At 36.4% G+C, this 16,212-nt stretch overlaps 1 protein-coding gene across 5 annotated transcripts in view; it reads left to right on the top strand.

Moving 5' to 3' along the window:
• Positions 1-6,388: 6,388 nt before the first annotated feature.
• The window catches only part of ptprub (protein tyrosine phosphatase receptor type Ub), a 258,433-nt gene continuing 248,609 nt past the window's right edge, over positions 6,389-16,212 (top strand). For all 5 annotated transcript variants that reach the window (XM_087812960.1, XM_087812963.1, XM_087812959.1 and 2 more), the window contains exon 1: positions 6,389-6,567. In XM_087812960.1, the coding sequence (XP_087669086.1) occupies positions 6,498-6,567 (70 nt within the window). In that variant the 5' untranslated portion in view covers positions 6,389-6,497. The remainder of the gene's footprint in view (positions 6,568-16,212) is intronic.

The following is a 16,212-nucleotide window of genomic DNA, read 5'->3' as shown; positions in this document are numbered from 1 at the left end:
TTTAATTGCCACAATTTCAAATAGAACTGTTATTATTTTAAAATGGGTTTGAATTGTCGATCCAGAGTTTTATTTTATTTGTGTGGTTTGTAAGTTATTATCATTAAATCTACGAAGGAGACCTCCAGAGGAATCAGTAAAGTGTATCTATCTATGATAGATGGGTGTCAATATGTCCCATAATGCACTGCAACAGTCTGAAATCAAGTTGTGTAACATATTTCCGATCAAACTTCTCGACGACAGTGGTTCAACCCTCGATGACCTCGGAAAGTGTTTTTTTTCATCCACATTTCACTTGTAAAACATCAAAAGATAGCGACTGTGATTGACAGGAGGGTTCAAAGAGAAACAATGATGTCACGCAGACGTGTCGTGACGCGTCAAAAGTCGATACTCGCCTGAGATCTTATCAAAGATCTTGGATTTCAACAGCAGTTTCATAAAAACTGTCACTTTCTTCCAGAACTCTGGGCAGGAGCAGCAGAGGACACTAGGGGGCAGCAGCGACATCTTGACGAGTTAAACATCTTGTTGAGTTAAATATTGAGACGAGTTAAATTTTTTTACGAGTTAAACATTAAGACGAGTTAAACATCTTGACCAGTTAAACATTAAGACGAGTTAAACACCTTGACGAGTTAAATATTGAGACAAGTTAATTTTTTTTACGAGTTAAACATCTTGACCAGTTAAACATCTTGACAAGTTAAACATTTAGACGAGTTAAACATTTAGACGAGTTATACATCTTGACGAGTTAAACATTTAAACGAGTTAAACATCCTGATGAGTTAAAAATCTTGATGAGTTAAACATTTAGACGAGTTAAACATTTTGACGAGTTAAACATCTTGACCAGTTAAACATTTAGACGAGTTAAACATTTAGACGACTTATACATCTTGACGAGTTAAACATTTAAATGAGTTAAACATCCTGATGAGTTAAAAATCTTGATGAGTTAAACATTTAGACGAGTTAAACATTTTGACGAGTTAAACATCTTGACCAGTTAAACATCTTGACGAGTTAAACATTTAGACGAGTTAAACATCCTGATGAGTTAAAAATCTTGATGAGTTAAACATTTAGACGAGTTAAACATCCTGATGAGTTAAAAATCTTGATGAGTTAAACATTTAGACGAGTTAAACATTTAGACGAGTTAAACATCTTGACCAGTTAAACATCTTGACGAGTTAAACATTTAGACAAGTTATACATCTTGACGAGTTAAACATCCTGATGAGTTAAAAATCTTGATGAATTAAACATTTAGACGAGTTAAACATTTCGACGAGTTAAACCTCTTGATGAGTTTAACATCTTGACGAGTTAATTATTGAGAAGAGTTCAATATTGTAATGAGTTAAAGATCTTGACTAGTTAAACATTAAGACGGGTTAAACTCTGTGACAAGTTAAATATTTTGACGAGTTAAACATCTTAAAGTGTTGAATCTCTTGAAGAGTTAAATATTGTAATGAGTTAAACATCTTGATAAGTTAAAAATCTTGTCTAGTTAAACATTTTGACGAGTTAGACATTTTGACGAGTTAAACATTAAGACGAGTTAAACATCTTGATGAGTTAAACATTAAGACGAGTTAAGCATCTTGACGAGTTAAACATTAAGACTAGTTAAACATCTAGATGAGATAAACATCTTAACAAGTTAACATCTTGACTAGTTAAACATCTAGATGAGTTAAACATCTAGATGAGTTAAACATCTTGACTAGTTAAACAATAAGACTAGTTAAACATCTAGATGAGATAAACATCTTAACAAGTTAAACATCTTGACTAGTTAAACATCTAGATGAGTTAAACATCTTGACAAGTTAAACATTAAGACTAGTTAAACATCTAGATGAGATAAACATCTTAACAAGTTAAACATCTTGACTAGTTAAACATCTAGATGAGTTAAACATCTTGACTAGTTAAACATTAAGACTAGTTAAACATCTAGATGAGATAAACATCTTAACAAGTTAAACATCTTGACTAGTTAAACATCTAGATGAGTTAAACATCTTGACTAGTTAAACATTAAGACTAGTTAAACATCTAGATGAGATAAACATCTTAACAAGTTAAACATCTTAACAAGTTAAACATCTTGACTAGTTAAACATCTTGACTAGTTAAACATCTAGATGAGTTAAACATCTAGATGAGATAAACATCTTAACAAGTTAAACATCTTGACTAGTTAAACATCTAGATGAGTTAAACATCTAGATGAGTTAAACATCTTGACTAGTTAAACATTAAGACTAGTTAAACATCTAGATGAGATAAACATCTTAACAAGTTAAAGATCTTGACTAGTTAAACATCTAGATGAGTTAAACATCTAGATGAGTTAAACATCTTGACTAGTTAAACATTAAGACTAGTTAAACATCTAGACTAGTTAAACATCTAGATGAGTTAAACATCTAGATGAGTTAAACATCTTGACTAGTTAAACATTAAGACTAGTTAAACATCTAGACTAGTTAAAGACTTGTGCACCAAACAGGTGTAACTACAGGTGTTGACTCAGAATCAAGTCGTCCTCCTTCATCCGTCTTGTCGCACAAACGCTGTCAGACGTCCAGAGTCGGTCGACGTCTCTCGTTCTAATCGAATCTCTCGCCTTAATGTTGTCTCGCGACCACAAAATGAAGGATGAATCGCCGCATAATGGCGTCTTGATCTAATTGGGCGCCGCGGAGCCGCGGGCCAGAGCGCCGGCTCAGCACGACGCCGGAGCCGAGTCAGCACTTCTTCTCCAGAGAACTCACCAGACTCCACGACCAAACCTCGCTTTTGTCGTTTACAAGAAAAACAAACCTTTTCAATTCAGGATCTTTTAATTCATGCTAAGTTATTCTGTGCAGCAGAAACATGTTCTCGCTTGAATCGCTTGACTCTCTTGAATCTCTCGTCACTGAACCCGTTTCTCACCAGAAGCTTCGTCCAGAAAAACACTTGGTTTCGGGGAAAGAAGATCTTTGAGGAGCAGCCAAGATCGAAACGATCGAAGTCGCTTCAGGGCTCGAGACGTCTGAAGGTTTCATGTTCTCTGCTCTCAGGAGACTTTTTATCAGCTCCGCTCCGAGTCCCAGACGACTGAGCTGTGGATCTTTTTTTTAATACATTTTAAATATGATAAGCATTTGAACTGCAGCATTAGAATTAATAATAATTTCAATTAATAAGTTTCAATCTTTTGCTTTAATATTAAAAAAACAAAATGAAGATTTATTTCTTTCTCTTTTTTAGGAACATATTGATGTAAAAATGTTAATTTAACGTGTAATATCTTCCTTTTTCTGCTAAAAATTACTGAAACTATATCATAAATTGACATAAATTGACAGAAAACAGTTTTTATCTTTCTAGATTTCCCGGAAAAGGAGATGTCACAAACTGCAGAACGAGAATAAATAATCATTTAACTTGCAAATTTATACTTTAATATTTAAAAAAAACAACAAAGATTCTTAATAATAGAAATATATATATATATATATATTTCTTGTTATAATTTTTTTATATGCAAATTTAACGTAAAATAATGTCCATTTTCTGGTAAAAATGACTGAAACTATATCATAAATTGAAGATAAAATTAAAATAAATATTATTAAATGTTTTATTTTCTTTCTAGATTTCCCAGGAAAAAGCTCCGCTCTGAGTCCCAGACGACTGAGCTGTGGATCTTCTTTTTTAACAGATTTTAAATATGATAAACTGCAGAATGAGAATTAATAATAATTTAAATTGCAAATGTATGCTTTAATATTAAATATCTATATATATACACAGTATATATTTTTTTAATAACAGGAAAACCATTTTTAAGGAATACTTTATGTTAATATGCTAATTTATACATGTAATATTGTCCAAGTTCTGGTAAAAATGACTGAAACTATATCATAAATTGAAGATAAAATTTCAATAATTATTATTCAACAGTTTTCATTTTTATTAGAGTTCCCAGGAATATCTGAGCTGTAAAACACACAAATGATCTGGACTTGATAAATACTGTAGAATAAGAATAAATTATTATCTTTATCATCAAAATGATGCTTTAATACTGTATATTCAGGCAGGTTTTTGGGCATTGATTTTAAAAAATACTACATGTTTCAACTGTTGGATGAGAATCCATTATTTTCAAAGTTTGCTCAAATATTTTAAGGTCGAATTTTTAGTGATACATTGAATGAAAATTTGCTTTAAAAGTTTAAATTTTATTTCTAAGTAAATGTTTTGTGCTAATTCAATGTCAAAATTCTTATGGTGAAAATTCCTGAAACTTGAAGTAAAATGATTTATTATTGAATAGTTTTGATTATTTTTGTTTTCGAAGCTTCACTTTTAACAGAGTTGACAAAAGTAAAATTGTATTTGCAAAATTATTCTTTAATATGAAAAAAAAGAAGCCAGATTTGTGATGATAATTTGGGCGAACGAGAGGTTACGAGAGTCTATTATGACGTTATAATGGCTTCACTCCTCCAGCCAGCTGTAATCACGCCCGCTTTGTTTATACAACGAGTCCCTTGGAGGTGGAGACTTCCTGGGATCGATGACGTGCGGTGACAAACCTCAATGCTTGACCAATCATAGATGAGTGGGTGTGGTTACGGTCAACGAGATTTAATCTCCAGAAAAACAAAATGTTCCCAGTGGGCGGAGCTTAAGATAATTTTCTAATGTCAATATTTCAATGAAAAGAGAGTTTTGTACAAACACACACTGATGATACAATAGAGTCACACATCACAACAACACACACACACTAATGATACAATAGAGTCACACATCACAACAACACACACACACACTGATGATATAATAGAGTCACACATCACAACACACACACACACTGATGATACAATAGAGTCACACATCACAACAACACACACACACCAGTGATACAATAGAATCACACATCATAATAATAGACACACACTGATGATACAATAGAGTCACACATCACAGCAACACACACACACACTGATGATACAATAGAGTCACACATCACAACAACACACACACACTGATGATACAATAGAGTCACACATCACAACAACACACACACACACTGATGATACAATAGAGTCACACATCACAACAACACACACACACACACACACCAGTGATACAATAGAATCACACATCATAATAATAGACACACACTGATGATACAATAGAGTCACACATCACAACAACACACACACACACTGATGATACAATAGAGTCACACATCACAATACACACACACACACTGATGATACAATAGAGTCACACACCACAACAACACACACACACACACTGATGATACAATAGAGTCACACATCACAACACACACACACACACACTGATGATACAATAGAGTCACACATCACAACAACACACACACACACCAGTGATACAATAGAACCACACATCATAATAATAGACACACACTGATGATACAATAGAGTCACACATCACAACAACACACACACACACTGATGATACAATAGAGTCACACATCACAACAACACACACACACACTGATGATACAATAGAGTCACACATCACAACAACACACACACACACTGATGATACAATAGAGTCACACATCACAACAACACACACACACACTGATGATACAATAGAGTCACACATCACAACAACACACACACACACTGATGATACAATAGAGTCACACATCACAACAACACACACACACACTGATGATACAATAGAGTCACACATCACAACAACACACACACACACTGATGATACAATAGAGTCACACATCACAACAACACACACACACTGATGATACAATAGAGTCACACATCACAACAACACACACACACTAATGATACAATAGAGTCAAACATCACAACAACACACACAAACACTTACACACTATATTTTCAGCTTTCCTTTTTAAACAAATACAAAGTTCTAATAGTGCAGCAGTCGGACATGTTTGATAAATGTGTATTTTTTAAATTAATTAATATTTAACGTGAAAACGGTCCGTGTTTTAAAATTTAAAGTCACAGTAACATTTAAACGTTTAATAAAATAACATTTTATTTCGACAAAGAGCTCGTGAAACCGATCATGAATAATAGTTCCTGGATTTCTTTCTTTCTACTTTAATGTTCAATCAACTATTAACGCGGATTATTTGAATTAAAAAAACAAACAGATTATGAGACCCAGGCGTCAGTTCTCCGTCCGGCCGCTTGGAGGCGCGCGTCTCTCGCTGTGCGCGACAGTTTTGAACGGAGCAGAAAAAGTGGGTCTGAGACAAGAACCTCTCCCTCAACCGTGCTCGTGACGTCAGTGTGCGGTTCTGCCCCGGCGCGATCACCGTGTGCGCGTGAACTCCCGGACAACTGCGGGGAATAGACGCGCGCGGGCTCGGCCGCAGCGACACCAGCTCACCTGTGCCGCCAAAGTGGACTTAAAACACCTTCAGCATGAACACCTGCGCCTTCCTCTTCATCCTGACGGTGCAGATCTACGCCGATGGCATCGAGGGGCCAACAGGTAAGACCCGCGTCCGCGCGGATCCCGTCCTCGAGCCCCGAAAGTTTTTTACCATCGACGGAAACTTTAAAACGACGCGAAAGTCAAGCGAGTCTGGCGGGAAGTTTTTTCTTGCCAAACGTGCGACTGCGTTCTCTGGACTCTCGCTCTGGTTCTGGTTCCGAGAACCTGAGGAAAAAAAACCCTCAAAATAATCGGGAACTTTGGGGGTTCGGAATAAACTTTTCCAGGTGGATGTTGTTGCGGAATCTTTTTTTGGGGGTGAAGTGGATTCTTGAGGTTCTTCTCGACGTCAGGTATCTTTTTTTACCTGATGTCACTAAAGTGTTTGTGACTCGACATTATTCAGGATCAAACCTCGAGAAATATGTGACTTTTAAATAAATATAAAACAACATTTCAATTAAAATGTGATATTTAATCCAAAAATATATATATATATTCCAAGTTGGAGTCTCCGCCATGTTAACTGAGTTTAATTCCTTTTATCAAACAGGTTGGTTTCGTTCGCTCGTTAAACAAGTTATTGTTTGTTTATACTTTTATATTCCGTTATATTTATCGTCAGTAACGGGATTCTGAGCCACATTATGCTGCATTAAAGGTGCACTGGCTACTTCAGGGACGGACCGTGAACGCACCACGAGCTACTGTTGTTTGTATTAGTGACTAAAAAAACGGTTATTTTCCCTTCAGGGACCACTTTATATACTGTCGTTATGGGCCATCAAACCCAAAAGAAAGAATAATAACTGTCATTTAATTGTATATTAAAGACTATTTTTATTTTTATTTGATTTAAAGACCCTTAAGATAAAGAACACTTTTGTGCATCTTTTTTTTTGTAACATTTTATAATGTAAAATATCATTTTAAATACATTTTGTTTTGAAATATAATGTAAAAAAAACCCCCAAAACTTTTCAAATGTGATAAAATGACAGATAAAAGAAAATAAAGTCTTCAAACTGATTTTTTAACTAATAAAATAAGTTAAATAAAACAACTGTTCGCCATCATAAACAAACTGTATAAAGATATACTTTTTTAGTTTTTTGTTGACGTCATGAGGGCCACATGAAGACAGTCGGAGGGGCCGCACGTGGCCCCCGGGCCATACTGCCTTAAAATAGTCCCTCATTATTCTTGTTTAAAATATGAATTTTTATATTTTTAAATCAATGTGTACGGTGTATATATTCATATATAAACAGTGGTTTATATATAAAAATATAAACGGTGAAAATAATGTATTGAAGCTATCATGTGTGTGTAGAGTCGATGACATCATGAGTCGTACGTGATAAAAGGAGCCGCAGGAAAGCGTGACGCCGACGGTGAGACGTCCATGTTGTTTGCTGACATCACGCAGGAGAGAAAGTGCAGCGTCGTCCACTCATTAGCATCTTTGTTCCTGGACACTCGTCCACCTCCACAGCTTAATAACCGTTAAAGCTCCGCCGGGGATTTTTACATTTTTTATGATCAAATCCATATTTTCCATCACTGGTCCGGCCTGTCGGATCAGAGGAAGTGATTAGAGGCCATGAAATATGGAGGCTGTGACTGTGATGGGAGGATCTCCGGGGACATGAGGAGGTTATGGATGTGGAAACTCGGCGTCTGGCTTTTGTTTCGAGCGAGACCCTCGTTCGCTCGGATCTACGACGAGACGCTTGTCACGACCGGTCGTTTGAATTTAGAGCGACGCCTCAGTGCTCCAGATAAAGTGGTTAAATATATATTTCTGCTCCGTGACAAATTCATCTTTTTCTCCACTTTCTTAGTGATTGTTTCATTGAAGACGTCTTCGTTTTCTTTTCTATTGATGAAAACATCATCTTTTTTTAATATACATATATATATATATATATATATATATATATATATATATATATATATATATATATATATATATATATATATATGACTGTAACCTCAATTTATCTTTACTTTCAAATTTTATATGAATCATAGCTATTTTATCATTTATATTTCAGTAGATTTTGTATAAATTCAAGTATTATTTTATTTATAATTAACATTAAAATATTTGCTTCGTCCGTTTGTTAATTCTTTTGTGTTGCAATTAAACTTTCGGCAGCTAGATGGCAACGGTCATTACGTCCGCACCGGTTGAAGGGAATAATGAAATTCGGGGCCATGACTGAGGACGAGAGGATACAGTGACTCCAGCAGCTTTTAAAGCTGATGTTTTTGACATATTTTGGTTTGATAACAAATGAAAGCAGTTACGACTTCGTCAAGAGTCATGTGGTCTATAAATACTACAACACCAGAGTCAAGTACTGGACAATACTACAAATATATGCATCATACTTCTATTTCAATGGTGTTTTACTTTGAGTCTGTGATTTTTGAAATGTCAAACTACTTTTTTTTAGTCAGTTGACAAAAAAAACCACCATTTAAACTAGTAAAAATGAATGAACACAACATTAATTATCTCATCTTTAGCAGGAAAAACAAGAGATTTTGCTGATTCAGCGTTATTATAAAGTGTATTTTTCATGTACTTGATATTCTTTTACTGCTGCCCATGTTTTTTTTTGAGTTGTTTTTATCCGAAGGTTGTTCCCTGAATATAACGCTGACATTAAACCGATCCGGATTGAAGGGGGTGCTGTTCACTCTGGCTAGCTAGGCTAAGCTAGCTGGCAGGGTGACCCTCGGGCTAGCTAAGCTAGGTTGCATCTTCTCGCGACTCTGGATAAACGAGAGTAAACGTCAGAAAGTTGATGAATAGACTCGGAGACACAACATTCCGCCTCAGTCAGCTCGACGTGAGGAATCCAGCTGTACTTTCACGCCGCTGTGGCGAGGATTTACGACCCCGGGTTTGACCCGCGTGACCTTTTCTGACATCAGACGACTTGCAAACATACCAGCGAGAACCCGAGCACTAGCTAATATAAGCTAGCACTCTGAATTATTAGCTTATCATTATGTTGCTATGTTGATAATGTAGCACTAGCACTTGATGCTAACAGTATATATTCATAGTGTTTGTTTATTTTTGTGTTACAATTAAAAATTGGACTGAGGATGAGAGGATACAGTGGACTCCAGTAGCTTTTGAAGCTGATGTTTGGATAAGTATTTTTGGATAATATTTATTTTCAGAATATTGCAATGATATAGAACAGCATATAACATACATGCATACAAATATTCATAGTGTTTGTTTATTTTTGTGTTATAATTAAATTTTGTACTGATGAGAGGATACAGTGACTCCAGTAGCTTTTAAAGCTGATGTTTGGATAAATATTTTTTGATAACATTTATTTATTATACTGTATTGGTATTCAACAGCATATAACATACACACATACAAATATTCATAGTGTTTGTTTATTTTTGTGTTTTACGATTACATTTTGGACTGAGGATGAGAGGATACAGTGGACTCCAGTAGCTTTTAAAGCGGATGTTTGGATAAATATTTTGGGATAATATTTATTTTCCGTAAATGTGTTGATATAGAACATAAACACATAGAAATATTCATAGTGTTTGTTTATTTTTGTGTTACGATTACATTTTGGACTGAGGATGAGAGGATACAGTGGACTCCAGTAGCTTTTAAAGCGGATGTTTGGATAAATATTTTGGGATAATATTTATTTTCCGTAAATGTGTTGATATAGAACATAAACACATAGAAATATTCATAGTGTTTGTTCATTTTTGTGTTTCAATTACAATTTGGACTGAGGATGAGAGGACACAGTGGACTCCAGTAGCTTTTAAAGCTGATGTTTGGATTAATATTTTGGGATAATAATTACCTTCAGATATTGTATTGATATAAAACAGCATATAACATACACACGTACAAATATTCATATTGTTTGTTCATTTTTGTGTTACAATTAAATTTTGGACTGAGGATGAGAGGATACCGTAGCTTTTGTTGCTAATGTAGCGCTAGCACTCGATGCTTACAGTAGTGGGATTATTTACACTTTTTTTTTTACCATATTTTTGTGTAATTTGACTGGATATCAAGATGAACTTGATAATGGCTTTAATTGTCCGGCGTTGAATGTGAACTTCCTGTCGTTTATCGCAACATTCTTCCTCTCAGCAGCTTTTTTTCCCAACTCTGACTTTGACAAATTCATCCTGTGTTTTTATTTTATTTTTCGCCACGACCCTCATCAGGAAATAAGGAGTTCACGACTCATTACAGGTGAAAAAAGCGTCGGCCATTATGTCCGGAAACCGTCCGTCCCTGCAGGCCTGCTCTTTGTCGGCGTGGAGGTTCGAGTCCCGGCTGTGATCCGAGCAGAAAAGCTTGCATCACGGACGGAGGATCCCGTGGATGTTGCGTTTGATTCCACTCCGGCTGCATCGACGTGTGTGATGTAAGGAGGTGATTAGGAGAGAATTCTTCAGCTCCGCCGTCTGTCACGTTTGTTGAGCAACACATTCTGCTTCTGCCGGGTCATTTGGCAGCTCGGAGTCTGAGCAACAATGGGTTTGGATTGCGTCTCCCGGCCTGGAAGCGTGTCCGCCATGTTTGAACTAACATGCTGTTGTTCTTACTGACGTCGGAGAAAAACATTTTTATAGAGATTTGTCTTCATTTCTACAAAGAAAAACGGTGTGAGCTTCTGAAGAAAATATGATTACACTTAAATATCACATTTTTCTCTAGCGCAACACGGTATCGACAGCATGAATATTTAAAACAAGGTTTATTTTTCATTTTAATCAGTTTATTTAATATTCTATTATTTATCTTTTAAATCAAATTTTACATATTTTTCATTGTAGTGCTTATATTAAATATAGTCTGTACAAAGTAAATAAATAAGTATATATATCTATATATTAACAATTAACATGTAAATATTCACAGTGTTTGTCAATTTTTGTGTTACAATTAAAATTTGGACTGAGGATGAGAGGATACAGTAACTCCAGTAGCTTTCAAAGCTGGTATTTGGTTAAACATTTTTGGATAATATTTATTTTCAATAAATATGTTGATATAGAACAGCATATAACATACACACGTACAAATATTCATAGTATTTGTTCATTTTTGTGTTACAATTAAAATTTGGTCTGAGGATGAGAGGATACAGTGACTCCAGTAGCTTTTAAAGCTGATGTTTGGATTAATATTTTTGGATAATATCTATTTCCAGTATATTGTATTGACATAGAACAGGATATAACACACACATATTCATAGAGTTTGTTTATTTGTGTGTTACAATTAAAAATTGGACTGAGGATGAGAGGATACAGTGGACTCCAGTAGCTTTTAAAGCTGATGTTCGGATTAATATTTTTGGATAATATTTATTTCCAGTATATTGTATTGACATAGAACAGGATATAACACACACATATTCATAGAGTTTGTTTATTTGTGTGTTACAATTAAAAATTGGACTGAGGATGAGAGGATACAGTGGACTCCAGTAGCTTTTAAAGCTGATGTTCAGATGAATATTTTTGGATAATGTTTATTTTCACTATACTGTATTCCTATTCAACAGCATATAACATGCAAATATTCACAGAGTTTGTTCATATTTGTGTTGGAATTAAACTTCGGGCCGATGAATGTCAACAATTACACGGAGACATCTAATAAAAGTTAAACTGACGTAAGCGTTTGATGAAATATTGACGTCAAACCTCCAAAATAGAAAAGACAACATAAGACTCGTACTTCCTGTTCAAGACAGTTTGGTAAATATCTGCGACATCTACTGATGAAAGATTTTGGCCCCTGGTTTAATTCAGTTTGACACCAACGACATGGATGATTCCATTTGTGCACATGAGTCTCATCTGTGACACTCGACACACACAAAGGGCCTCATTAAACCCCATGGCAGGTCAGATTTGGCCCCAAACACCCTAAATTTGAGTGGCCAAAAATCTTAGAGGAAGAACTGGTGAAACACACCGGTATCAAAAGAGTGTATTAGTTAGAAATCATAGTGACTCACCTCGTGGATTGGTGGGATGTCGCGTAACTAATTACCGTATTTTCCGGACTATAAGTCGCTCCGGAGTACAAGTTGCACCAGCCATAAAATGCATAATAAAGAAGGAAAAAACGTATATAAGTCGCATTTTTGGGGGAAATTTATTTGATAAAATCCAACACCAAGAACAGACATGTCATCTTGAAAGGCAATTTAAAATAAAAATAGAGGCAACAACAGGCTGAATAATTGTACGTTACGTTACATGACACAACTGAGAACCTGGTATGTTAACATAACATATTAAGAGTTATTCAGAGAACTATAGCATAAATAACTAAGAAGTTTACCAAACCATCCGTGTAACTCCAAATAACTCAAATCACATGCAATCTTCATCCTCGTGTCACTTTTAAACAACTCTGCTAACTTCGGAGGTAGAAGATGTGGCGCTTCCTCTTCTACGTCGAAAATTATCAACACAGGCCTAGAGCGCCCTCTTGTGGTTTAGTGTGAAAATACTATCAATCTATAAATCAAGTACTGGACAATACTACACATATATACTTGTTACTACAGTATCACGATGCATCATATCATGACCCTGTATCGTATCGCTATGTTCTTCCCAATAAACATCGTAAAATCGCTACAATAACAAATTAACTGTGATCCTGGCCATGACTGAGGACGAGAGGATACAGTGACTCCAGCTTTTTAAAGCTGATGTTTGGACATATTTTGGTTTGAAAACAAATGAAAGCAGTTACGACTTCGTGAAGAGTCATGTGGTCTGTAAATACTACAACACCAGAGTCAAGTACTTGACAATACTACAATTACAATACAGTTTTAAACAACTAACTAACTCCGGAGGTAGAAGATGCGGCGCTTCCTCTTCTACGTCGAAATTATCAACACAGGTCTAGAGCGCCCTCTTGTGGTTTAGTGTGAAAATAACATGTGAAATGATATACCGGTAATAATGTGTTAATATTTTCACACATAAGTCGCTCCAGAGTACAAGTCGCACCCCCGGACAAACTATGGAAGAAAAAAAACCCGGAAATTACGGTAGTAGCCGTTTTTATTATTTCCAGATGAATTTTTATCTCTTGGCCCCGTGACTTACTTGAAAGTGTGTGAATTGATTGACAGAATCGTGAGAGCGTGGCGAGGTGAATTTTATCAGTGTCAAAAAGATTAATGTTTTTCATTTGACATCACAGTAGCACCGACGGAAAAAATACTTTTCACCGTTTCCAACCGAAAAAAAAACGAGTACATTTGTCCAACGAGATTGTGATCCAGGACGTTAGCTACGAACGTTAGCGACGGGACGGAATAAAGGTCAGTCCCAGTTGCGCGGATCCGTCCCTAATTGACGGAGAGCAGCGGCGTCCTGATTTGTGGCGCCTCATTTGCAATTCAAACCTCGAATGTTTTCTTTTTTTTTCCCTCCTTCTCTTCGACCCGACTCGCCGACAGAAAAGGGAAATGGTGGTGGAAATCGGGCAGCTCCGAGATGATTATACATGACGTCTATTATCCTGCCACCGTCTCCTTTTGTTGTCCATGTATTATTTAAGGGCTGAGGAATCGGGGGGGAAGCGGTTCCGTCGGGGCAACAAGTGGGCGAACAAAAACGACGCCCCGTCCCTTTTCAGAAGAGCTAATGAGCGCGAAGGTCTCGCCAAATTACTAATTAGCATTTCCTGAAAAGTTCCAATTGATTTCTTTTTTTCAATCGTGGTCCTCATTTACACAAAACAAATTGGAAAAAAAAAAAATTCCTTAAGGCTTGGCAAATATTCTCTCATCTGACGTTGCCAACAGGAATTGAAGCATTTTTCCATTTTTCTCTTGGAAGAGATTTCGAAAAGCACTTGGTATTTAAATTCCAAACATGCTGCGTGTGGCAGAATCAATGGAGGTTTTCGTATGAAAATGGAGTCTGAGCATGTGCGGGGGTGATCCTGCTCTTCTTATATCGTATGCGTTTGCTAATTGGTGCTTTTTTTTCCCCCCCGATCCTTCGCATAATTCAGTCGGTGTGGTCTAGAATCGCTGGAAGGGACATCGGTTTAAATCCCAGTGGAGTGCTTTTTTGTTACTAGGCTAGTGGTGATGAAAACACGTTCTCCAGTTGCGTTTGTGAATTAATGTTTCACTTAAGATCAAGGCTCGAGGTGTCGGTTTATCAGCAAGAGAGGGGAGATCCTGGAAAGCTTTTGGCCTGAGGGCACAAATGGACAAACGACTGCTCAGATTCAGCCACTTAAGAGATTTAAGGATCGGAGAAATGTGAGTTCTTCTACTAGAACATGGAGCAAATCCTCCACAGGAAGAATGAAATTCTGTGAGATCCAGGCAATGACTGAGGACGAGAGGATACAGTGAGTCCAGCAGCTTTTAAAGCTGATGTTTGAATATAATTTGGTTTGAAAACAAATGAAAGCAGTTACGACTTTGTCAAGAGTCATGTGGTCTGTAAATACTACAACAGCAGAATCAAGTACTGGACAATACTACAAGTATATCCTAGAGTATCGCAGTATATTGGAGAGTTCACTATCACAACAGCAGAGTCCAGTACTCGATAATAGTACAAATATATACTTGTTACTACAGTATTGCAACACCAGAGTCAAGTACTGGACAATACTACACATATGTACTTGTTACTACACTATCACAACACCAGAGTCAAGTACTGGACAATACTACACATATATACGTGTTACTACACTATCACAACACCAGAATCAAGTACTGGACAATACTACACATATATACTTGTTACTACACTATCACAACACCAGAGTCAAGTACTGGACAATACTACACATATGTACTTGTTACTACACTATCACAACACCAGAGTCAAGTACTGGACAATACTACACATATATATGTGTTACTACACTATCACAACACCAGAATCAAGTACTGGACAATACTACACATATATACTTGTTACTACACTATCACAACACCAGAGTCAAGTACTGGACAATACTACACATATATACTTGTTACTACACTATCACAACACCAGAATCAAGTACTGGACAATACTACACATATATACTTGTTACTACACTATCGCAATACATCATATTGTTGACCCTGTATCGTATCGCTATGTTCTTCCCAATAAACATCATAGTATCGCTACAATAACAAATTAACTGTGATACTGGCCACGACTGAGGACGAGAGGATACAGTGACTCCAGCAGCTTTTAAAGCTGATGTTTGGACATATTTTGTTTTGAAAACAAATGAAAGCAGTTAAGACTTCATCAAGAGTCATGTGGTCTGTAAATACTACACCAGAGTCAAGTACTGGACAATACTACAAGTATATCCTACAGTATCGCAGTATATTGGATAGTTGACCCTGTATCGTGATCAACAGATTCTTGCCAACACAAACCTCTAGTCGGCTGCGACTTTCCGTCACTCTGGCGTTTTTGTCGATCGCACTTCGCTCCTGATTGAAGCGTCCATCACCTGAGCTTCCTCCGAACAAGACTCCAGGACACAAGATTCACGGCTCTATCTCGGACGCCGCCCTTTCCTTGCGCTCCGGTCGGTCAGGCTCCGCGGCTCCTCCTGTCAGGGGGTTTTAATGCAGTATTGATCTTTCAAACTCCAGCAAGTCAATT

The sequence above is a fragment of the Callionymus lyra genome, chromosome 17 (assembly GCF_982586985.1).
Source record: "Callionymus lyra chromosome 17, fCalLyr1.hap1.1, whole genome shotgun sequence".
NCBI classification, from domain to species: domain Eukaryota; kingdom Metazoa; phylum Chordata; class Actinopteri; order Syngnathiformes; family Callionymidae; genus Callionymus; species Callionymus lyra.
Note: the sequence above shows the minus strand (reverse complement) of the source record. Positions and strands in the feature narration are given on the sequence as shown.